The sequence below is a fragment of the Notothenia coriiceps genome, unplaced genomic scaffold, assembly GCF_000735185.1.
Source record: "Notothenia coriiceps isolate Sejong01 unplaced genomic scaffold, NC01 NC01_scaffold00028799, whole genome shotgun sequence".
Taxonomy (NCBI): Eukaryota; Metazoa; Chordata; class Actinopteri; order Perciformes; family Nototheniidae; genus Notothenia; species Notothenia coriiceps.
In genome coordinates, this window is record NW_011361500.1 from 681,091 (window position 1) to 706,485 (window position 25,395).

At 41.8% G+C, this 25,395-nt stretch overlaps 1 protein-coding gene across 2 annotated transcripts; it reads right to left on the reverse strand.

The window, feature by feature from the left end:
- Positions 1 to 1,883: 1,883 nt before the first annotated feature.
- ankrd11 (ankyrin repeat domain 11) lies at positions 1,884 to 25,360 on the reverse strand. 2 transcript variants are annotated; one of them, XM_010786108.1, is made up of 12 exons: positions 25,220 to 25,360; positions 22,477 to 22,609; positions 16,816 to 16,989; positions 15,540 to 15,740; positions 15,296 to 15,438; positions 14,891 to 15,038; positions 10,341 to 14,796; positions 7,380 to 10,233; positions 7,117 to 7,215; positions 6,641 to 6,784; positions 6,436 to 6,528; positions 1,884 to 6,338 (listed from the first exon to the last, which is right to left on the reverse strand). In XM_010786108.1, the coding sequence occupies exons 1-12, from the start codon at positions 25,304 to 25,306 to the stop codon at positions 6,153 to 6,155; spliced, it is 8,718 nt and encodes a 2,905-aa protein (XP_010784410.1). In that variant the 5' UTR covers positions 25,307 to 25,360; the 3' UTR covers positions 1,884 to 6,152. The 2 variants fall into 2 exon arrangements, with proteins under 2 accessions (XP_010784410.1, XP_010784409.1); XM_010786107.1 differs by having other exon boundaries at positions 7,380 to 10,236.
- Between the last annotated feature and the right edge of the window lie 35 nt (positions 25,361 to 25,395).

Here is a 25,395-nt window from a genome sequence, read left to right on the forward strand (position 1 = left end):
TAACACTAAAGTTAGCACACTCACAGCTAAAGTTAGCATACATATGTTGCTAATCATCATGTTTTTCGTTCCTCCATGTGACTCAGAGTAGGTGATTGAGGGGACGCTGTTAATGTCTTGACAGCTTGCGGTTTGGGCAGCCGATCCTGGGCCAAGTGGTACTATAGTTAATAGCTTCAAATCTTTTATAATTCAATTTCCATTGGGAAAAATATGAACTTTTCCCCGTCCCAGGTTTGGTCAAAAGATTTAGTATTGTTTAGTATAGATTTCTATAAAGCTGAAATATTTTTGTGACAGACAAAATAAATCAATGGTTAAAATGTAAGCTATTGAGGAATAATAAGATTAGTCCCATTGCAGACTTTCTGTTGACAATTTAATATCGTTAGTCAACATGTTTTACAAACTGTTACCACCAAGGCCATTTACTGTAAGGTGTTATAAAACTGCTTTCACAGACTAAGTAGTGCTGCGTGAGATTAATGGGTAAAATCTGTTGAGTGCACCTTTTACATTTGAACTACATTATATTTCACATGTTAGGATAAATTGTTTTCTAATGTCACAACAATTTGAATTGTAATTATAAAGGGAAAAGTTAAAAGTGTACGTCTGCTGACAGATGTTTATTTTGCTTAACTTCTACTTGTTTCAAATCCTGAAGTACTTTCATATTGATGCAAAGCGAATGGCAGGGAGATTTACAAAAGCTTACCAACAGCAATCTCTTGCCCTCTAAACTTTGACTTAGCACTGAAAAACCATATGTAGTGCAAGTTGAAGTAATTACAAATTGAAAAACTAAGTAAAATAACTTCAATTACAATTCTTTCACTAAATATACAGTGGAGGAAATAAGTATTTGATCCCTTGCAGATGTTGTAAGTTTGCCCACTTACAAAGCAATTAACAGTCTATAATTTAAATGGTAGGTTTATTTTAACAGTGAGAATAATAATATCAAAAAGAAAATCCAGAAGTTGACATTATATAAAAGATAAGAATTGACCTCTGACCTCTGCTGTCCAACAAGGGTTTCTCCACCAAGTACTAATACATGTTCTGCCAGGGGATCACATACTTATTTCCCACAGTTAAATGCAAATCGATTTTTATCTTTTATATAATGTCAATTTATGGATTATCTTTTTGATATTCTGTCTCTCATTAGTAAAATAAACCTACCATTAAAATGATACACTGTTAATTTATTTGTAAGTGGGTAAACTTATCAAATCGGCAAGGATTCAAATACTTATTTCCTCCACTGTATATATTCAAGGAGCCATGTCTACTTATAAAAGGTTTCATTGCCCTGATTTCAAGGACCTGTGGGAACCAGGACATACTATAACTTGATTATTTTTGTAATAACCAAAATGTATACGCTGCCCATGATAATGTCCAGAATATCGGTAAGAATGGTGTGATCTGATAGGTGACAGGACTCCAACGAGTGATGTAATTGCAAAGATAAAAGACACACAGAGATGTTTAAATAAAGCCAGACAAGTATAAAAAAGAACATAAATCTGATTTGTTTGAAAGACCTTAAGGGGGAGAGACTGAACTCCGACATATATGTAGAAGCTGTAAAGTGTAAACAAATAGTGCGGTCCTGACAGAGAAGGCATTTCAAACGGATTGTGAAACACTGAAAATACCTCATCCTGCAATCAATAGAAACCTGTCTCTTGGAGAACCATAGCAACTTGGTTGGTCATAACATGAATGTTATTAGTTAGATTCATTTTGAAAAAAGGATATACTTTTTATTGTCACCTATTTTTTTCTTGCAAGATAATAGTCTTTTGTGGTTTTAGCCTTTTACATCATGACACACAACGGAACCGCAAAATCAAGAACCAGAGCACGGCAGGTAATATTTCAAAGTTTTATTAACGAACATAATCTCTGAGGAACAACAGCAGTTCTCGCGCTCTCTGTACATGCAACTGTAGAAAATAACAATTTAGAATTTTTACTTTTCAGTTTTAGTCTTTTTTTTTTCTCATCCATCCTCATTTTCAGTTTCTCACATTTTTATTTTTTTCTATTTCTTTCTTTTTTGCAGGAAATCAACAACAGCTAGAGGTGAAAGTACTGGATTTCTGTTACAGCACTGACGATAGCATCAACAACCCCCCTCGTGTACCCCCCTCCCCCCTCTTAGCTGCTCCAACAATATGTACACAAATAAACTACATTGTACAAATAAAAAAATGTTACATTGTTACATCATAATCACCTGCAGCAAGCGCACGCAGCTCGTTGCTGTTAGAACCCCACATTCTACGCAATTTTTCAGACTAGTACAAAGAGGAGGGTGCAAAACGTCCTGGGAGGTTTTATTTACAGAGCTATGTACAGTATGTCTCTTTCACGCATTACAAGGAGGAAAATTTACACAGCGGAGACCAACTTCAACTCAAAACATACCACAGGTGTCAGAAAAAGAAAAAGAAAAGATAATAAATAGGTTATTTCTCACCATTTAAAGAGTAGTTCTCCATGATTTTTATTAGTCATTTTCCACTCTAAAAAATGAACAAAGAAATAGCTACAGTCTGGGTTTGAATCAAAAAGGAACAAACAAAAAACTAGAAAAAAAGGCTTGAAATCGTGATTCTATAGAATGAAAAAATAGCAATTATGTATATTTACGTCCAGTAAGAAACAAATAACAAATCAAACATATACATTATGAGTGAATGTGAGGAGAGTAGAGGTAATATGTTGCCGACTGAGGTGGGGTCAGGCTAGCATCTCTATCACCACGGCCAAGTGCTCTACTGTGCATTAGAGAACTGATTTATGTTGGTATTCAATTTATCCAGAAATCACTTTTAGTTATTTAAATATTCACTTTGGAGAATCATTGCGGATGGATGTGTTTAGTCTATTGCTCGGTGCAGCGGTGTACCGCAGACAGGGGGAGGAATCGCCTGTCAGTTGTGTCAATCATCACCATTTCAAGCCTTCGTGGTTCAAATAAATGACTGATTACAGAAATAAAATCAAAGGCAGGGCTTAAACCGTCAAAAAAGGTGTCACATGAAACGGAAATCCCGCTTTATGTCTTGTAAACAATAGTGAGGGTGTGGTCGGTCAGGGCATAGAAACGGTATACATTCTGCTCGATAAGCAACGTGATTGACATGCCACTGGTGTTTATGCTTTATACAGGAACAAAAACCCCTAAGATAAACACAACAACATTCAGAACTACATACACTGAACTCAAAAAAACACAAGGATTCTGTGAACAAACGACACCCTTAAACCTTGTCCCCCAAAACTGTGAAAGAATCAAACCACAAATTAAAAACAAGAAATATGACAAACAGGGGTTTAAAAACCAACGTTCTGGCTATTTGTATCCAAATATGTAATTCTATGTATACCAAACCGGGATGTGTGTATCTCTCAAAAATATCCAGGACTATACATCTAGCCACCTTGTCTGCACAGTGTAATAGCAACAACCATTGCACTTGACTAGACATACCATACACAGCTATACTGACTGACAGTGTGTAAATAACTTAAAACGTTTCAGGTAATATTGCCATCAGGATAAACGAGCAGCTCACGCACACAGACAGGAAGTCTACTCGGTAGGTCAGGAAAGCTTTACCAAACCATGACCAACTTAAAAATAGAGAATCAATGCAAGTCATCACAAATCAACATTTTAACTGGGATTCTGAATTAGGACAAAAGGTCTATTCAGCATTTTGCAATATTACCCTTCCTATAGTTTGTGTTAATGTCTTTCCATTTTCTTGTTGAATTCTGAGATTTTAATTGCTGTAAATGTCTGCTTGGGCCATACAACAACAGACAAATATGAAGAAGTAACTTTACATTTAAAATCCCTGGTGAGAAAACCCCCTTGTGGATTAAAGGTAAACATTGATAAAAAATGATTAAGCCAATGATTAAGCCAAGTGTTATTTTAACGTGTTGTATTGTATTCCTATTTGGGAAATTATCTCCTTAGACGCTGTAATAAAATGTCAATATATTTTAAAACACCTATTCAGGCCAAAGGTTTGATGCAAAGCCAATTACACTGATGAGTGGTCTGACAAACTGACGCCATCCAGTGGCTACACTCGGAACAGCAACAAAAAAAAGCTGTCCTTGGACAAAAAGAACCGGACTGACAAACAATGTGTCGTCAGTATGGATTAAGACCTCTCAATGGCTGTCTTCAGTCTATTCAATGTGAAAGCTGACAAGCTAGGAGAACAGAAAACGTACAAAGTGCTGAAAGACCTGCGTCCTGTTGGTTTCAGTGACAATGGTTATTTGTGATGCTTATTCATGACTTCAGTCCAACTTTTGGTAAATTAAAAAGAAGGTAAATTAAATTGGAAACCATTCTACCTTAACATTATGGGTTTTGCTCTTTAATGTCATCTCGCTCACTTTCATCCCACCCATATATAAATGTATGTATATATGCGATTTTGCCCAACAATGAGTACATTTTTTTTCACTGAAAAAAGGCATTTTCTTGGTTCGAATTTTTTCAGATATAATTGTGTAGTAAAGCAATGAATAATAATCCTCTGTCTATTCTTTAAATAAATCCTCAACAACTATTCTGCTACATCTGAGGGACTATGTGGTGGTTGGCCTGTGGGAGGCTTGTTTAATCCAGAATGTTCTCTGTCAGCTATCTGTGGGTTGTGGTGGTCCAGGGGGGTTTCCCTACTGAAGCCAGGATTGAATCTAGAGATGGGATCATACAACTGTGCACTGGGGTCTTTCAAATACTGACAGAACCGTGTACACATTTTGGCCCATGGATATGAGGGGAGGGAAAGTGCTGCCCAAAAGTGAACTGTACATAAAAAGATAATTTTTATTTCTTTTATGTTTTTTCTTTACACTTAACTGAGTGATAATACAGTACATAGGTTATTTACAACTGTGCAGTAATGTGTGGCAAAATAAATTATCTAGAAGGCAGCAAGAATACATTGGTTAACGAATATAAAAACTGTACATAATTTACTGAATACAACATTTTTTTCAATTTTTTTTGTTTTTTTTCCATTAAACTAATATTGGCTCTGTAGTGTTTCAAGTCACTTCCTCAGAAACAATGAAATGCCCAAGTAAAGAAATAGACAAAAACAATATTTCTCTCCTCCTGTCAAAGCACAATTTCTCAATAGTCTCTTTGAATCTCAACATTCGTTATGTTTGTTTCTTCTGGTTGTCCTGTGGTGTTTTTTGCAGTCCATGGGCGGTCTGATGTGTTTGTTTTGGAACAAGCAGGATGGCTGAGGAACACTCCGGTCTGTCCTCAGAGAGCCATGCCTGTCCTCCTCTGAGTAGCCCGGCTGAGAGGCTGCAGGGTCAGTCTCTTCTTCTCAGACACTGGGCCCTGACACATCTCCCTCTGCGGTACCCAGCCTCCTGCAGGCTCTGTGGCCCCGCTGTGATGCGGGCCATGTGCCGTGTGGGAAGAGGGCTCCCTCTGGGTATATGCTCTTATCGCCCCAAAAACCATCAGCAGCAGGCCACATCTTCCCTGGTCTGTCCACCCCAGCTGTCTTATATCAGGGATCCACACGATGCACCATGACTTCACGGGGGTCAGCGCCGGACTCAGGTCTAGTTCTCGTGTCCCATCAGGAGCCCTGGATCAACAGGGGAGGCTTCTCCTCAGTTCTCCCTCAGGACAGGCACCACGCTGTTGGGAGAGCTCCTCTCCGACACCTCCTCCCAGTGGTGGGGCTATTGAAGCAGGGACCAAAAAAGAATGCAGAAAATATATCTCTATCCCCCCTCTCACCAAAACTGAGCACTGAGGAGTCGTGTCCCGATGACAGAGCCTCGAAGCAAAAACGGTTTCTGCTTCTCACGCTCTGATCAAACAAAAGCGTAAAAACTTTGAGGATAAAAGTGCAAGTTGTGTGTTTTCTTTACCCCAGTAAAAACATGTTTCCTTCTTCACGGAAGGGAATCAAGAGCAAGTTTTTCAGCTTTACTCTTTTTCTATAGAATATAATTTTTTCCTGTCTAAATCCTCTTTCAAACTTACTAGCCCTTTCCATTCGTTCTGTTCAACGAAGTCTCTTTGAGAGGAGTATTCAGACAAAGTTTGCTTTTAATCTGTGAGTAGAGGTGTGTCATGCAGGCAGCAGGACAAAGTCGTCGTTAACATCGACCATTGGCACGTAGAAGGACGGCACTTCGTTGACACAGAGGGACTTGTGCACCGCTGGGTCCAGCTCCTGGACCTTCAACTGCCACTCCATCCTTTGCACTGCGTTCAGGGCGGCTGCCTCGTGCTGTTGCCGCATCAACAGACACGTCTGGGAAAGGAAAAATTAAAAAAAGACACGACATTATGGTACGATTCAATACTTTTAACTGAGCTGTTTAAAATCACAGTGGAGTGCTGAAATGTACCTTCATGCGGTCATATTTATCATCCACATCTTGGATCCAGGAAATGAACTGACGAGCGTTGAAGCGATCTCTCACAGATTTGTTCTCATCACCCTGAAAACAAACATCAAGTAGTCAAGTTAATTAATGATTTTAGTTATGATTTGCCATCTATAATAAAAATGGTTATATTTAACTTGAGGTGTATATTTGAATATCTTCCTACCAAGGTATCTGATGGCATATTGTATACTTCAGAGTCCAACAGCATGGTGCAGGCGCTGAAGGGCACAACCTGATTGGCTATTGTCCTGGCTGCTCGGCAGTGGACCCTTAGCACCTCCTGCTCACACGAAACAATCAGCTTCTCCTGTGCACAGCAAGCAAAGACAGAAAGAATATAAATACTTGAAGTGTAATAATATTCATATATTAATCAGTGGGCTGGTGAGTGGGTTACATATTTATGGATTAAAAAACTGCTACATATGTCACATAAATGGTTGTCTCCTAATGAGTGAGAGATTACATAGATCAGTATCTGCATTCCCTCTGGCCCAACCAAGGAGTAAGGTGTATGCAGATTTCTCTTGAATTTCTAGTAAATGTTCTTCAGTGTACATAATTGTGTTGATGTATGTATAACAAGGAGTGAGAAATGAGCAAATTCAGGATAGAGAGTGTAGAACATTTATTCCTTACCCGCTCTATGCTATGCTGCAACCTGAGCTTCCCTCTCACTGCTTCCTGTTGTCTGAAGAGCTCCTTCAGAGGTTCTGACAGCGATGGCGGTGGGGCAATCTGGAGAGCATACATATCACATTAATATCAAATTACTGACATCTATTACAGCAAACAGTAAAAAACAAGCTTTGAACATTTCAGTTTGCCAAATATGTCTTTTGAATTTTGTTACTGATGTCAAAAAGTAGCTTTGGGAAAAGGGGAAATACACGATAACTCACCACAGGGATGTGAAGCTTGCTGAGGGGCTTGCCATCCAGCAGGTAGGAGCCGGTGTACGTCACATATTCAGCATAACACTGCGGGGCTTGTGGGGTGATGTAGCACAGAATCTTCCTCTTCTCCTCAATCTTTTTCCTGATCTGCAGGTACTCAAAGTAAGGGTTGGAGCGATCACTGTGGTAGGGCTCGATAACGTCAAGCTTTATGGCGTTGACTACTACGGCCAACGTCTGTTGAATCATTTCCCTGGTCTGCTGCATGGTCGTGTTTACCAACTGGACCTGCACCTGTGGACCAGAAGAACGAGGAAACCTCCTCTTCCTTGGGTGCTGGGTCTGAGTTTCATCGTCTTCCACTGGAAGAGAACGACCTTTTGTCGTCTTACTGATAACCACTGATGCAGGAGTTGTCACAGAAGTAGGTACAGACAATGCTTGGGTTGTATTAGTTGGAGCAGAGGTGACAGTCAGCACAGACTCTTTGTCTTTCTTCAGAGCTGGGAAAGAAGAGGCAGAGGTGGGCGGTAGCGTCAGGTTTATGGTCACTGTTGGACTGATTGTTGCAGGGGTTGCAGTGGCAGATGAGGTTATTATGCTGGAGGTAGGAGGGAGAACAGCAGCAGCAGAGGGATTGTTCTTGGCGCGATTGCGGGTTATTCTTTGAGGGATTTCATCCACCTTCTTGGGAGTATCTACAGTGGTGGACACGTTGGTCAGGGTTACCGGCGTTAGCTTGGTCTCCTGAATGTCTGTTAGTTCCACTGTGCTGGAGAGGGTGACTGCCACTGGGAGCTGAGGAAGAGGACTGCATGACACAGATTCTGCTTTGGGCTCAGGCATCTCATCCTGTCTCACCTCTGACTGGAGAGCGGAGACTGTATCCATGGGCAACTGCAACGACTCAGTGAGGGAGTGGATCTGGATGTGATGTTGCTGACTGGCATCCGATTTCACTGACGAATACAACATACTGGGTTCATCGGATTCATCAGGCACTCCATACGGTTCTTTCCCTTCTAACATGCTGCCCTGTGGCTGTGTCAGAGATAGAGAGTTGTTGACAAAAACACTCTGAGACTCGGGGTGCAACTCTTGCTGGAAGTTGGCATGTACCGAGGGTTCAACCAAATCTTGTCCTGTAGGTTCTGCTAACTCTAGGTCTACAGCAGGGCATGAACTCTTAGCAAGGTTAGGTAAGTCAACCACCATTATGTCAGGGTCATCTCTTTCTGTACTAGTATGTCTTATGTGGCTCGTCGCAATCTTGTTGTGGTCGGATGGTTCAGGGTCTCTGGATTCTCTCTCTGCTTCTTCCGACTTGTCTGGTAGAGGCAAGTCAGGCAAGGAAAATGGTCCCAGGTCATCCAGTTCGTCTGCAACCGCAGAGAAAGGGTCTGCCCAGGGCACCACAGGCTCAGGGGCAACAACTGGAGCCATGAGGCTTTCAGTGGCAGCACTGAAGCTGAGCGTAGTCTGTCTGCTCACTGGTTCTTCACAGGTTGACTCAGTTGATACAGGCTCCATCTCGTGACTTTCCTCTATACTAGGCTTGTTACAGTCCTGGAAGAAAGACTCCAGCCGATTGGAGGATGATGAGGTGTTTAAAAAGCTGTTTTCCTCATCAGTAGCTGTGTCAGGCATCTCTGGAGAAGGGATGTCAGCCACAGCTTCCTTCTGTTCATCAAAGTCCTCTAAGTCCTCTAAGTCCTCTGGGTCCTCTGGGACCTCTGGGACCTCTCGGACCTCTGGGTCTTCTGGGTGCTCTGGGTCTTCTGGGTCTTCTGGGTCTTCTGCGTCCTCTTGGTCCTCTTGGTCCTCTTTGTGCCACCTATTCCAGGTAGCATAGGGGGGAGTGACAGAGGGGAGTCCAGACAGGTGTTGCATCTCGCTGTCAGAATGGTAAGGACTGGTTATTTTGGAGACAGCAGCCTCAATCTCCCCATATGTCCTGTGGGGAGATTTGAGGTCCATTTCAGCATTCCAACCCATGCTGTGATCAAAACAGTTCTCTCCATGGTTGGGTGCAGCGTGTATGGGGGAGGGCTGCAGTTCTTGCTGCTCTGGAGACAGTGCAGGCCAGCTCTTCCTGAGAGGGTCCTGAACTGGAGAGGAGAAGGCACAAGGCTTCCTTATTGGCTCTGGCTCATCCACTGCAGAGGGCTCTAAATCAGCTCTGTCATCCAGATCACCTTCATCCTCAAAGTCCTCCTCTTCTTCTTCTTCTTCTTCTTCATCCTCCTCCTCCTCCTCATCTTCCTCCTCCTCCTCCCCCTCCCCCTCCTCCTCCTCCTCCTGTTCTTCGGTGACAGGGGGAAGATCTGACAGGACCAGGTTAGGCTCACTGTGGTGAGGTTCAGAGATGTCATCGATGTCCAGGGGCGGCAATGCAGCAGGAGCTGGGGTTGGTGGTGCAGCAATGTCGAAGCAGGGCTCCTGGGGGTCCGGCCTGTGAACTGGTGTGGAGGGTTTGGGCAAGAAACTGTTGTACACACTGTCAGGAAAGTGTTCATTGCCCTCTGTGCCAGAAAGAGTTGGTGCTTCCACATCTAACGTTTGAAGAGCTGGCTCCTGCTCAGGGGACATCATCCTAATTGGGGAAAAGTAAGGAGATGGCATGCAATCCAGTCCATCTACGGTTGCAGATTTGTCATCTAGAGTTTGAGAGGAAGATGACGGATCAAAGTCAGCTGCTGGATCACTCTCCTGCCGAAGGAACTTGTCAGCCTCAGCCTTGAACTCATCCTCGAGAGGCCTGCGGACGTCAGAGGATGCAGAGCGGCTGACAAGTGGCAGCTGGAGGTTCTTCGCAGGGGTTGGACATGTGCCCTCCTGGAAACTCTGGGAGTTAGAGTACCTGCTGGGTGGACAAAAGATAAAACACAACATTAGAATATATTTCACTTTCATCAGATAGCTAGAGTTAAAATGACAAAAACAGTCATTCTGCAGAATTGTAAATACCTTTCAAAGAAGGAAGGAGAGCAGGCATTCATTGACATAGTCATAGCTGAGGAGTTCTGGCAGTCTAGCCCATCCAACATGATGTCAGGGTAATCCTCTGCACTACATGATGGCGTGCGTGGAGTCTGCATTACTTCCTCAAAGCTGGGGCAGGAGATGACAGATGTTGGTGTGGGAACACCAGTTGGCCTGTTTTGATCTGACCTGGGAGAAGCTGGAAGGTTCTCCTCCTTCGTTTGGGGATCAGTCAGCCAGTCCTTTGAGTTTGGACATTCAGTAGGCTGGAACTTCCTGCTTGGGGACATCGTTTGGGCCGGGACACCCACATCCTTCAGCTTCTTCTCTTTAAGACCAGACTCCACACTGTTGGACTTCTTTGATGAGAGCTCAGTGCGGTTTTTCCGTACTTCCTCTGTGGACTTGGTCTTGTCCTTGAGTTTAGGGTCCCCTGACTTGGGTCTGAGTTTCTCCATCTGCTTCATCCTTTCTTTATGTCTCTTGTGGCGCTCTTCAATCTCCTGGTCTTTTAGACTCAACATCTGACCAAAGCTGGTCATTTGGTAATCCCCATCCACCAACAGCTTCTCACGGGGGCGATTATCTTTCCTCAGTGTTTCTTTGGACTGCGGGAGCTTTTCATTTTCATCCTTAGTCTTCAATTTACAGTGGTCCATTCTGGTGTCTTTCTCCAATGTATCCCGACTCCTGTCTTTTTTGCCGTCACATTTTGGACTCTCTTCTTTTGTCCTTTCTTTTAGCACGGTGACCTGTGGACTGTCTTTTACCCCTGCCTTCACATCCTCTTTGGAGTGCTTCAAAGACACAGAGCCATCAATGTACTTAGTCTTGTCCTCCTTTACCTTTTCTTTATGTTTCTCCTTTTTCTTTTTGTCCTTTGTCCTGTCACTAATGACAGCAGTTGTTTTGTCTTTGTCCTTTTTGGACATCTCTTTTTCAAACTCCAATGTTTTATCAAAGTCATCTTCACCGTCTCCCTTACTTCCATATGGAAAAGTGTAAGGGTCTGCTTCAAGAGGCATGGGCTCTTTCTCAAAAGGTAGACTCTCCCTGCGGTTGAAGGACTCTCTGATCTCCTCTGTCTTGTCACGTTTGTCTCCTTTGTCCTTCTTGATCTTGTCTTTCTCCTTGTCGTGGCTTTTCTTGGACGAAGAAGAAGAGGAATGTCGATGTCTTTCTTTCTCTCTAAACTTGTCCTGTGGTGTAGATATGGACAGAGAGTCTCTCCTGTCCTCGGACACATCCGTGAGGCTGATGGCGTCATAGTAAGTGGCAAGGACTGGCTCATGACCTCGGTCAGTGAAACTATCTGAGGAGATTTCACTGTGTTTGTCATTAGAGTCCTCCTTGTAGTCATTCATAGCTTCCTCCTCCAGTTTCTCTAACAGGGACTTCTCATTCTCACCGCTGCTCTTTGAGGGCTTCCTTTCCTTCGTATGCTCCAGCTTGTCTTTATATTTGGTCTTTGTCTTTTCCTCACTGGTGTCCCTTTTGTCCAGAAGCTTCTGCTTATTTTTCTTCTCTTGGTTGGAGTCCACTGAACTTCTGTCTTTTCTCTCCTTATGTTTGATCTCTACACAATCTTTCTTGTCTTTGTTGTGTTTCTCTAATGAGCCTTTTCTTTCTTTGCCTGTGTCAAATGTGGCCTTTTCTTTCTTCTTTTCTTTGTGTTCCTTATCTTTTGTCTTTTCTGTGTTGTGTTTAGCTTCTATGGATGATTTTCTCATTTTTTCTGAAGGCAAGAGATCCGGTTCATCCTGATCAGGTGTTGAGTCTTTTCTGATGGGGTCAGGCACAAGGGCCACAGAACCAGTGTAGCTGTCCTCCTCCTCATCATCACTTTCGTCCGTGAAGATGTCAGCTATCTTGTACCAAGCTTTTTCCCGGGTTTTCTCAGGTTTTCTTTCCTCTTTCTTAACCTCTAAGAACTCCTTCTCCCTATCAGCATGTTTGTCTTGAGAGGCCTTCTCTTTCTTGTCCTTTGTCTGTTCTAAAGACATCTTTCGATCTTTGTCTTTGCCATGAGACTCCTTGTGTTTGTCTTTAACTCCTTCCTTCTTGTCTTTGGTGCCCCGGTCTGAGTCCTTTTCCTTGACAGTTTTTTCTACAGAGATTTTCTCACTCTTCTCCTTTTCCTGATCAGCTCCTCTGTCTTTTGTTTTGTCTTTGTGCTTGTCAGCTTTTGTCTTTTCGCGCTTTTCGATTCCATCGCCCTTCTTTTCTTTCTCCTTTCCAGAATGGTTTCTTTCTCGGACGTCACACGATTTACCGACAGCCTCAACTTCTTTGAAGAAGGTATCATTGCCATATTCATCCCTAATAGATTCCTGCTTGATTTTAATGTCCTTTCTCTCCTTTGCCAAGTCATATGAGTCTTTACGGTCTCGACTGGTCTCTAGAGAGTCTTTGTCTTTTTTGTCCTTGACAGTCTCTGTGGACTCCTTCCGCTTCTTCTCTTTTTCAACCGAGTGACTAGAATTTAACTTTTGTTTTTCTGACCAGTCTTTTTTCTTTTCATTTGTCTTTTCTGAGTCTTTCTCTTTCTTCTTAGAAGTGGTTTCTTTCTCTGATCTTTTGTCATTGTGATCGGATTTCTTGTCCTTGACTTTGTTTTCTTTTCTTCTCGTCTCTTCCTTAACAGTCTCCACAATTAGTTTAACTGCGTTGTTGGCTTTGTATTCCTTGTATTCTTTGACGGGAGCATCCCAGCTGTCATCTAAGTATAGGGAGGAATCAGAGGACATCTCGGAGCCCCATCTGTCATGATGGTCATCTGAAGCACTCAGCTTCGTGTCGTCCAAGTTGAGAAAACGGTTGTTAACGTCAAAGCCTTCATACTCTGGCTCTTCTTTCGGTGCTTTGTCTTTTTTACATTTCTCCTTCTCCTCCTTGGTGTTTTTCTCCTTGTCCACCTTTAGATGTTTTTCCTCTTTTGGCTCACCTTTCCTCTCTGCCTTTGAGGAGGACTTTTCCTTGGACTTCTTCTTCTTCTCCTCCTTGTGAGCCTTTTGTTTATCCTCCTTGGGCTTCTCCTTCTCCTTGACATTTCTCTCCTTGTCAGGTTTGACAGGCTTCTCCCTCTCCTCCTTATTTGTCTTGTCCTTTGTGGAGTCCTTTGCTTTCTTATTTTTCTCCTCTTTTACTGTTCTGTGCACATCTTTTCCAGAAGACCAATCTTTATCCTCTGACTTAATTTTCGAAAGCCTATCTTCCTTTTTGGAGTGGTCCTTTTCGTGTTTGGATAACTTGACCTTGCTCTCAGCTGGCGATTCTGACTCAACAATTAGGGACTTCTGCCTTGAATCATCAAAATCAAAAGAATAGCTCTTGACAAATTTCTCATTCATGTCTTGATTAAGCACTAGACTAGGAGCTTTGTCCTTTTCCTTAGCTTTGTGCTTGTGCTTTACTTTATGCTTTTTCAGCACTTTGCCATCGACATCGGTTTTGGAGGCCGCACTGTCCGCATTAGAGTTTTTGTAGAGCTCAGTATTCTTCTTGTCTACCGTGCTACTGTGCACATTGTTATTCTTCTTTTTGTTCTCCTGCGCTTTCCTTTTGACTTGTTTTATTGATTCTACACTAGAATCAGCAGAAGAGTAATCAGACTCACTGGAGAGCCTTGTTCTGACTGAATCTGAGAGAGAACTCACATCGGACCATGTAGGAGACGACACAGTCTTCCAGCCATCTGTCCGCCACTGCTTTGGATGCTGTTCTGCTAATGATGGCGCTTGTTTCTGAGAGTTCGAGTTTCCATGTGAAGAGGAGGAGGAAGCGTTAAAGCCGGGGGAGTCTTTAAAGCTCGTTGCAGAAGAGTCCTTGTTTGAACCCTTATCATCCTCACTCTCCATATCTGCACAATCAGAGTCAGATGTACAGAATTTGTCATTGACTTTTCCGACCCTGACTTCTTTACTGACATTATTTTTGCTCTCCTTCTTCCGTTTCTTTTTGACTTTGTTTTTGTCTTTTTGTTGTTTAGAGCTCATGTTGCCAGAGTCTCTAGTCTTGGTGTTTGTTTGCGTGACTTGTTGCCGTGGCGTAGGCGTGGGCGTGAAACTCGTCCTATCCTCCTCGTCTGAACTGTTACTGTCAGAGACGATCCGCCTTACAGTTTTCTTTGGTGTAACTGAGTTGCTTTTGGAATAGGTTTTGACCTCATTCTTGGGTATGGCGGCTACGCTGTTGGCCTTAGTCGGGACCGGTTCCTTACGGAACTCTTTTTTCAAGAGGTGCTTATCATCCACAGGAGGGACACGTTCTTCCTCATCATCCTCATCAAATTCGTATTCATCTTTGATGGGTGTGACAGCGCATTTAGCAGCGTCAACGTTTTTTCCTTTCAATTTCAACTTCTCAAACTCTGAGTCCGTGTTATTGCCATCGACAGAGCTGGATGGGGCAAATGACGGGGCGTCTTCCTCTTCTGAAGATTCTGTAAAAAGTAGAAAGACAGGGCACAATCAATACACAATCGGATTTGCAACTGCTCCATAAACATATTCATTTTTAGATTTAATCATACATACCTGACGAGCTTTCCTCACTTGAGGTGTACGTGCCTTTCCCCAGCAACAGATTCAGCATAGTTGGAGAGTTGGCAACTTTCAATGCGGTTTCCCCTCTCCTGTTGCTTTGACGTGGGTCACCTCCATACCGTAGAAGTAGCTTAACCACCTGAAACCAATAAAAGAAAACATTTGATTACGGTAATATAAATTGCAAATAAACGTGTGATATTCCTAAATTCAAAAGGTCAAATTATGTTAATTATAACAATTAATGTAAAACTAGCATCATGAATGAGCTTGATTGACAGTCACGGTAGTGATTTAAAAAGATAGACTGGGAACTGTTTCTCTACCAGCGTTTTAATGGGATAATAAAGTTGACTGCACGAGTACTGCTTTAATAGGCTTTGCATTTGATTTTACCTTGAAATGTCCATTGTTGGACGCATCATGTAGAGGGGTGTCATCATCCAGACCCTTGGTGTTGACCTCTGCTCCGGCTGCCAGCAGCTGCTTGGCCACATCATAATAGCCCCTGTTGCACGCCTCATGCAATGCAGTCCAGCCTAAACACAAGACGAATGACTGTGTTAGAGGTGTTTTTACCATATGAGTGAATATATACACATATTAATAAATAAGACAGTGTATTAAAAGAGCCTCTCACCTGCAAAGTCTTTTACATTCACATCAGCTCCCTCGCTGATGAGCTCCTTTATGCGGCGTGTCTCTCCCCGTATTGCTGATCTGTGCAGCCGAGTCTCTCCTCTCTCATTACGTTTATTCACTTTGTCTTTGGTTTTAGATGCAGAGTTTGGCGTTCCCTTCTGACCCATATTGGACTGTGACTGATGCTTTGGTGTTGTGTCTGTGGGTAGGAGATGGACACACATTTCAACACTTGAACGGCATCTTGTGGAATAAGAATTTGCTATTATTATTATTAATTATTTTTGGTCTACTACTGCCACTGCTAATATAAATAACAGTTTATTTGTACTGCTTACAACCAGAAGGGGGCAACCTTGATCTAGCAATCAGCAGAAGAGTACTTGGTCTTACTTCACATGAGCTTTTTTGATCACATTTACAAGATTAAACCAAAGCCTTAATTGCATTCACATTATTGAGTTCGCACAGCTCTAGTTAGAAAGTATATTTGAAACACACTCACTTACTCTCAGCCCATGACTTCAGGTATATAACAACGAAATGACACAAATAAAACTAGCTATGCATCGTTTCTTTCTGACCTAATTTTAGGAAGAAGTACAATGTTGCAATAATAATGATATTTTATGTATCCAATACTTTAACGGCAAAATGATTTGTCTACCAATAACAAATATACGACCTGCGAAGACTTTAGGAGGAAGTAAATATTATGAATAATCATCTAACAGCAGAAAGGATATTGGATAACAAATAAACAAAAGCTAAATGGTTGCAGGCCTTTTGCATTTGGAAGTCTGCTGTGATTTGACTCAGAGGCTGAGATTGCACTATTAGTTCCAGATTAAAGCAATACCAACAGGAGAGTTTCATTTCCTTAGCGGCCCCATGTTGTACTAAAAAAAAGATTTCACTGATGGAGATGAACGAATATGTAACAGATACAGCTGCTAAAACTAAACAACCACTTTATTACTGACATAACAGATGTAATGAGAATCCATGTGAATACGTTTGTATAACTAGCTTTAAATAAAAGCGGAAGGTCTGCTCCAGAGCCAGGATATGATTACGATGTGGCAAAAACAAAACAAACTAAATAGCAGACAACATCTAATTGATAAACAAAAACCAATCAACCTCTCTCTATTAAAGGTCAACATCATTGCTCTCTCACAAACACAAACACTGTCTAAAAAGCTCCCCTCGTCCCCCCTTTTCTTGTCTGCCACACATCCACAGAAGACGTGGCCTCCATGATAAGCACGCACCTGGACTGTTGACGGACTCCTCAGCTGTCATTTGCATGAGCAAGGCCACCTGCTGCCGCTCAGAGAGGGGGTACCCGGCCCGGATCCCTGGCATCCCCATTCCAAACGGCAAGCCCGCCTTCCGGGTGTTGGTGGGCTCCTTTTTAATGCGCTTCCGCTCTGGACCTGGTTTCTCTGTAACGACAGGGAGAGGAGAGAAGCAGAATTCATTTTATGGGCTGCATAGACACACATGTTTGCCTGCACTTAAAGACACATTCATTCAAGCACACACAAACACATTCAAATGATTACCCTTGTGAAGGGTGAATATTTTTATGTAATAAGTGTTATACCCAAACCTACAAATTCAATAATTGTTCATTGTTTTGAGTAAAAGTTTGCTCTATCTCTGTCTTGCTATGAATATAAAAAGGATATGCACGTAAATTATAATAATTTTGCTAAGTCATAGCATCTTTTCAATAAAAACAAAACAACTTTATAAACAAGACCATTGCCTTTTTTTCCTACCAACAAAACAAACAAATTAATAACACATTGACCATGCACAAAAACAGCAACCAGGGTCTAAAAAACTAATAACACATTTGCTGGTATCAGGGGTGACATTTGTGTTATTACCCAGCTGCCCCTGAGGAAGGGAGGGGCCAACATTCGTTATGTTTACGGCTGTCTGTCTGTTTCAAAGCCAAGCAGTCCGAAAGGGAAGCGAGGAAAGAGGGTGTGACTTGGCAGACCCTTGGTTATTACGAAATAGTTGGTTTACATTTCAATTCAACATGGCCTTGCCAAGGTCACCACATGCCTGCCTGCGTGCCTGCCAGGCTTACTGGAGACACGGGGCTACTGGACAAAAGCAGCTGCTCCACAAAGACACACCCAGTAATTATTTTCAGTGGCAACATACCATGTGATGACCCTTACAAAAGGGTAAAGCTACACATGACTGTGACACTTCATCACTGGGAAACCACTCAACAATTCAGACTCCTACCACAAAGAAAGACATTTCTAATCTGCATGTATAGAGACAATGCTATCGTGGGGAGGCTTCATTTATTTTGGACCTTTTCATTCCAAGACAGGCTGCATTGCTCAAGGCCACAAGCTCGCAAGTAAACAAGGCAAGAAGGAAGCATGGCGGCTCACACTTCCGGTGGCTTAAGGCTTTCCAGGAAAATATCTTTCCACAGACTGTACAGAGCAGATGAACTTTCACTAACATCTGTGAACACTTAGAGCTAATGTGCCCCCACCCCTCTTTGATACACTCTCACATTCTCAAAGCATTTGCCATTTAGACACATTCCTTCAGCTAGGACTTTTAACAGCAGGGACCACAGAAGCAGTCCAAACATGTTCTTTTGAGCAGCAGAACAGAGAAAGTGCTACGCTAGCTTTTCCAGGCTATGTTTACAAGATTGGGAACCAGGAAGGCGGTTATTACCCTGATGCACACATGTAGAGCACTGCTACTAAACGACACGCACAGGCAGAGCCTCTTATACAAGATTCATCATCATTGGCAGCAAACGGCCTGCTTGTGGCAGACATGGTGCACTTGGAGCAGGTATATAAACTAAACCAGTATAAAATGTCACATTCTTTACCCAGCAAGAGGCTCCTGCCAGTACAGATGTGTCATTTTAATTGACAGGATGGTAAAGATAATGGGACCAAGCTAAATACAAAATGTATTGTTTACAAAGCAGATGATACGCACAGAACCAAATAGTAAAGTTGGGTGGATTAATCTTGACTTTCTCCAATGTAAACTTACTATGGATCATCATTATCGTGAATTATTGAATAAGAAAAATGAACAAACAATAACACAACATAATGTGCCTGCTACTTCAATGCGTATTTCTTTTAAATGTCTATTTTGGGAAGCCTTTTAGGGCTTTTATGTATCTCGGTAAGATGATATAACTCAGCTTACAGACAGGCTTGAAACCTTACTCTCCTTACAGCTTGAAACTTGACTAACAAGATAAGAGAGAAGGAGAATTTAAAAAAAGGAAAGGTAGGAAGGGATAGTCATGAATAGACTGCCTACCTCAGCCAGGGGAGGAGACCACATCAAACATAAATGCCTGCTAACAATAGAGGGAGATTATGATATGGCAGGCAGACAATAGGACCATGTTGGCTATTGCCTAACAAAGACTGTCTGGTTCAGTTGTTCAACACAACTCCACGACCACAAGAACCACTCAAACCAGTCTGCCCAGGTAGGTTTGAACGCAGCACGTTAAGAGTGAAACAATATTATGTTTGGGGACTAATAAAAACTGCATAAACAGGAAGTTAAGGGAGAAGAAGCAGGAAGTGGCCAACAGGATGTTTGTCAATGCTTTGTATTGTGCAAGACAGACTAAGTATCAACCTAGTGGGGTGAACAATACACTTGACTATGATTGTCACATATAGATATATTCAGTTTAGGTTTCTTTTTTTAGGTTTTGTTCAGAGCCTATATGAGTCTGGGAGACAGAAAGACAAATATCTGTGTAATAACCTGCCAGAATTAACATTTGTGGGCAGAGGATCTGTGCAAGCTTCTATCTCCTTTTGTAACCTACATGGCTCAGCTCGCGCCTTCCTTCATCGTTCACAAACCCGACCGTCATTACTGTCTTGCCCAACTGACCCACAGGCAAAGGCAATGATGCAATTACAATTAATATCTTAGAAGGTTTAAAAAAAAAAAAAGGTGACTCAGATGGAGCACATCAAAGTAAGCTGCAAATCCAAAGACACAAGAAGAGCAACAAATACAACAGCAAACGGGATACATTTGTTTGGACAGTATGTATGAGTATTTTATATTCATTGGACTATTACACACCAAAAAAACATTTCACAATCAATATAAAAATATGTTTTTCAGAATGGAAAATATTATGTAGGCTCGGACAGCATAATGAAAGGAGCGGCGCTAATGTTGGGAAGGCATTCTGTCACCTTTTCTGTGATAGCTAATTTTGAAAGTAGTTATAGCAAATCCCAATGCTGCATTCATAAGTACATAATCAATAGATCCACTTAAGGCAGCAATGCAGGAATTCATTTTCACCTTGCAGTTAACTGCAAATGCTGCAAACCAAGTATTTCTATTACTAACTAATGGATTAGTCGTTAAAAATAGTTTAAATAGACCCCATCATATTGCTGGGTCGACCAAAAACACAATTGAATAACAATGTTGATCATGTAACACTGCAGCGCATCCCAACATTTAAAGTGGCAATAGATTAGATTATGTAAGGCCTATAAAAACACCATCTGCATTTAGATTGGTTCCAAATAAACCTTCTTTTCATTATCCAATAGATTACGGTAATCAACTCCATTCAGCACAATACAACTTGTCAGCAACAACAAAACTGTTTGTCAAACACAGTTCAAGTGTTCATTGACAGCATGAGGTAAGAGAATTAAGTTAAGCTCTTTTTATCTCACGCCTCATAAGTATGATGATTTATGTTTCACTTTATTTGCCAACCAACAGGAGACGAGGAAAAAAAGGGCATCAAACAAACGAACAAAAGGGTTATTTTCCTCTAGTATTGGAACTTCAGTTAGGATGGGGTTCTTTACAAAACAACCTAAAACTCTTTCAGAATTACCCTTTGTATGGAAACAGTTTCAATCTGACAAGACTGTTCTACCATCTATCCCTAAACTCTGACTGCTGTGGCCGTGGATAGCGGTGGTGAGGAGATGGAGGAAAGGAGGATGACCTCAGGAATGAGGAATGCTGCTGTCTAGCGCTCTTCAGAGGCGGTCAAGGGAGGCTTGGCAATTCTGCAAATGAATGGATGAGCATTGAAGGTTTGAGACCTTTGATTAACTTGCATGACCTGCAGAGTGCTGTGCAGACCCCCACTGAGAAATATTGCAACGTTTGTAAACACTTTGCAGGCAACTTGCATGTGCATGGTAATTGGAGGCAGAGTTGATAGCCATGTATACAAACAACATAGGCATTACAGCAATGGCTCGGCCTGCCATTATAAACATTTCAGCGCAGTGAAATGCAATCCTATTCCTCCCAAACTTGGGCTAGAGTCCATCCTTCAGATAGTTGTGGTATTCATCAGAATACAATTTCAAACACTAGTTTTGAACACAACTCCAAAAAATACAGCTAAGACATATAATAAGGGAATCAACGAAAGCAAAATAGAATTGAATCATTTTAAACAATACGATACAATTCCCAATAGTCATCAATATCAGCCGAAGCCACAGAGGAACTTTGGATGGTTAGAATGGGGGGAAGGGGGGCTGTGAAGTGTCATAGATGTAAGACCAAACCAAACCAGGTCAAAACTTGAAGGGCCAAGAAACAAAGTCAGACTATGATACACAGATATGCAGAAACAACTCAGTATACAGGTGAAAAGCATACGTGGGAACAAAAGTCCTGACCAACACCCATAAATACCAAGCAAACTGACTTCAATAAACCCTCAACTATAAGGCTAGATCAGAATCAGTTTTATTACCAAGTAAGTTTACACATACAAGGACTTTGCTTTGGTATAAGTGGTGCAGGAAAACAAATGTGCTGATAGGATGGAATACATAAATGCAGAACGACAGACGGATGCTGGTAAAGTGTTTGTACCAACTGTGAGAATTGTGCAGTGGAATCATACCTGGAAACTTCATGGTTTCTACAGTTTGTCAAAAATAAAGAGGATTGTGTTCAAGGACTAGAAAACCAGGCAGCCAATCCCAATCAAATGTCAAGCATACGAAAAAGAAGACTGTCCACCCATTGTTTCTCAGGTGAGAGTTCACACCTCCCCCTATTGGGGTTGGGGGATGGTTAAGATCTGTTTCGTAAAAGTACCAAAGCATCTAATGAGAACTATATATATATATATATATATATATATATATATATATCACACTTTAAGAAACAGTAAACCCAACAATCTTGCAACATAAATGTAATCATGAAAAAGGTAATGAGTGCCCAAGAGTGCCAATCAGCATATTATTGTAGAAACAAGTTCCAGCTTCTCAATCAAACGTTCCACTTATTTAGAAGTCCCTTGAGCTACAAAGACATTACACACAACCCCTGTGTCTACAAATAACATGGACAATCTTACTCTAAGTCATCTGTTACAACATGCACACATTTAGCTTTGTACTCTTTTTTTAAGTCTAATCACTGAACATAAACCAATTTAGCCACTGCTGATGATGATGAAGGCTGTGGCCAAAGCCTCTGAGTTGGACCATTATCAGCAAGTTAAACCCTGAACCCTTAAAGCCCAAAGACAACAAGCATGAGCAGTAGTCCTTCTCTACCTAATTAAAGAAAGCACAAAGCTGGATCCTTACCAAAAGCCGGTCCTGGTCAGACCGAGGTACAAACTCCCACTTCATTGGATCATGATTTTGTGTGGTCTTCCTCTGCTTTTACACTGCGACTGTAAGAACAGTTTCCTGGGTTCTGCCACCAAGACAACTGACTGGAAGATAACACTTGGGGGGCCCTTCCACTTCAAAAAGCCCAACCCCCCTTTCACAGAGCCCGCCCAACTATTTCCTGCAAGCCTTCCTCTTTTGATTACCACTTCAAAGTCACATGGAGTGGCACTTGTCACATAATAATGCATCCAAATAATCTCTTACCTGAGTCAGAATCTTTATGGTCTCCATTAGCTCCAGCAGTAAAGGGCAGCTTCCTTTTAGGGGCCTTTTCTTTCATCTCTTTGACCCCATCACTGCGATCCAATTTGGGGGTCTTGTTTGACAACACTTTATCCTGTAAAAGAAAATCATTGTCAGCACTGTCATTTAAATATTTACTTTTTTATGGCTAGAAAGAAAAGACATTGGAAAGAGACACAGGCCATACACTCGGTCAACTATGAGCTATCTGTGGACCCAGCAGTCTCCTCCTGTATTTACTGAAGGCCTGTTCTCAGCCCAGAGACTTTGAGCTATTATGGGCTTTGCAGAGAAAAACTGTTCCATCTAGTTTCCTCCTAGATTCCAGCACAAAGAGCCAGGCGCACCGAGAGGAGGCTACGCCGACGCGGCTCTGTGGTCTACAGCTGCTGGAAACAATCACAAGCCCAAGTGTGTCTGTTATCAACAGATGCGAACACTTGTGTTTGTTCAACTAGATTCTTTGTTGTATAGGAATCCGATAGTGATCGGCAGCATTCCAAAAGTTAGAGCTGAAAAGGCAGTGCAAAAGCCTGGTGTTGTTATAGTTAATTATTCTAGTGATAACATTATTCAATTAAGTTACTAGCGCTCAAAGTTATTTCTTTTGCAATTTATTCTTGCCACAAAGCCAGAAATCCAAAGCATTTAAGGTTCTACTAAAAAGAACTTAACAACAAATACGCAATTGATGCGTTATTTTTATTTTATAAAGGTGCAGAGAAGCAATTAAAAAAGTACTTTATTTGTATTATGGCTCCATTCAAATATTGCCAAGACGTTAGGAACAACTGGATTTCTAATACTTAAGGGAGAGCATGTATGCTACAAATAGAGTCTGTTCACTTTACCACAGTATCAACCAGAGCTGTACATTTAATGATTCTAAATCTGAGACATTCTCTTCACCTTGTCGATTAGACAAACATTGACACATTTAATATATTTCAAAAATAATCACAAAACATTCCAGGAATAAATACTGAGTGAAAAGGGAATTTACACCAGCCAAGGATTCACTGGGCTCAGAATCCCGGATGTATTTGAGGAATTGCTCGGTCCAAACTGTGTTGTGTTGTGAGGTTAAGGCCTTTTGAAAAAGAATCAGCATGGTTCATATACAGAGGGTTTACTGTCTCATTATGGAGATGCAGGCGCAGGCTAGATGTAACGTATATTTTATTGCACTTAATTTCTCTGTCCTACACTCCGTCCCCTTCTCATCTCCCTCTATCCCCAGGGCAGGTTTTCCATTATGTGTCAACACTTTGAGCTCCTCCCACTGCCCTGCCCCAGTCACAAGACTATGATGTCATGGTACAGTAGAGACAAACAGTGTCAGCCACAGTTAGCTGATCTCCCCATCTCTCTCCCTCTTCCTCTCTCTCTCTGTCTGTCTGTGCATCAGCTAAGATACAGCACATCTAAGCAGGAACATGAGACTCAGAAGGGGTATTTCTTGATACATAAAATGCAGTTATTTTTCTAATCACCAAAGCTTACATCCTTTACAGTATAGCTATGTTTTTAATGCAGAGTAAAATGTATTTAGCTCATATCTGCCTCCAGAAGACACCCCGTTTAAATCGTCTCCTAGCAATGCCTGCTTCTTTCGTCTCACTCCGTTCTCCACCCACCCCTGTGTGCTTCATCCCTCCCTCCATGCCAGAGTCTGATGCAATCCTTTGCAGAGGGCTGTAAATCCATGCCTGCATAAGCTGTACCTCTCCTCTCTCCGCCTCCTGTTAGCTGAACAGTTGGCACACACCATGACATCATCAAGCTGCGCCCCAGACTTTATTCCACTGCAAACAACATGACTGTACCTGTGTCTAACTCAGGGGACGCTGCTTTCAAAGCCTGCAGTTCAAGACTGAATACGTTTCAACAGGCAAACAAGGCCGTATAATTCCAAAGGGTGCCTCTCAATCTGCCTGAGAAACTCAGCTTTGTTTTAGCCTGGATCTCAAAGGCACAAACACTGCATTCTTTGCGACCACTGGTTTCCAAGAATCTATTATGCAAGAGTCACTTATGTAACTGTGGATTAAGGTGGGCCTGTCACAGCTAGGAAATACTTAGCACAGTTAGAACATTTTATTCACTTGGAATTCAAAATCAAGTAGCCATCTTTGGAAAATATAGATATAGGAATGTGAAATTGATTCAGCTTTACATTCAAATTTGAGGTAACATTTAAAGTGGAGGCATGTTTGTTTACTTCAGGGTCCACTGATGGTCCCCTTTGATACTGATCGCTAGAAGTCATAGTTCTGGCAACTTAGAAATATTAAACGTAGGAGCACATCCAAGCCAGACTTAACTTTAAATCATTTATAAAGACGACACCACAATCACTGCAAAACTTTCATAATGCTTGCCTTCATCACACAGAGGTCACAGAGCCGGTTTAACCACAAAACGAAGTCACTAAAACTGGTAAACATTTAAGACTGATACTTTCTGTGGTAGGACTTGTTCCCAGGCTTCCAGGTTGAAAAAAAAAAATCCTTCTTATTTATTTTAGCTCAACATTTTTTTCGTGTCCCTTTGTGAAGCCTTGCAACTTTTTGTAGTTGTTTATCAGTAGTGGTTGAGTGTCAGGTTTCAAAGACTAACAGTAGAAACTGGGATTACAAGCTGTAAACAAACATTGGGTATCGGGCACAATGTGTGTGTGTGTGTGTAGGTTTTCCAGTCTTACCTTCTTCCCACCCTGCTTTTCCACCATGTCGGTGTTGAGTGGGAAGTGGTCCAGCTGGGGGGTTTTAGAACCCCCACCTTTGGGCATCGTTCAGCTCTCCCCACGCCAAGCTTCATTCACGCTGCAATTGCATCGTCATCAACCGTCTGGAACAAAGAGAAAGAAAAAAAGAGATG

Bases quoted from the DNA above. Each gene is read 5' to 3' on its own strand.
- ankrd11 (XM_010786107.1), bottom strand. From the start codon at position 25,306: ATGCCCAAAGGTGGGGGTTCTAAAACCCCCCAGCTGGACCACTTCCCA. The intron at 15,039-15,295 runs GTAAAATCAAAT...TATTGGTTTCAG, and splicing joins CCAACAATGGACATTTCAAG to GTGGTTAAGCTACTTCTACG. The intron at 7,216-7,379 runs GTGAGTTATCGT...TATGCTCTCCAG, and splicing joins GCAAGCTTCACATCCCTGTG to ATTGCCCCACCGCCATCGCT.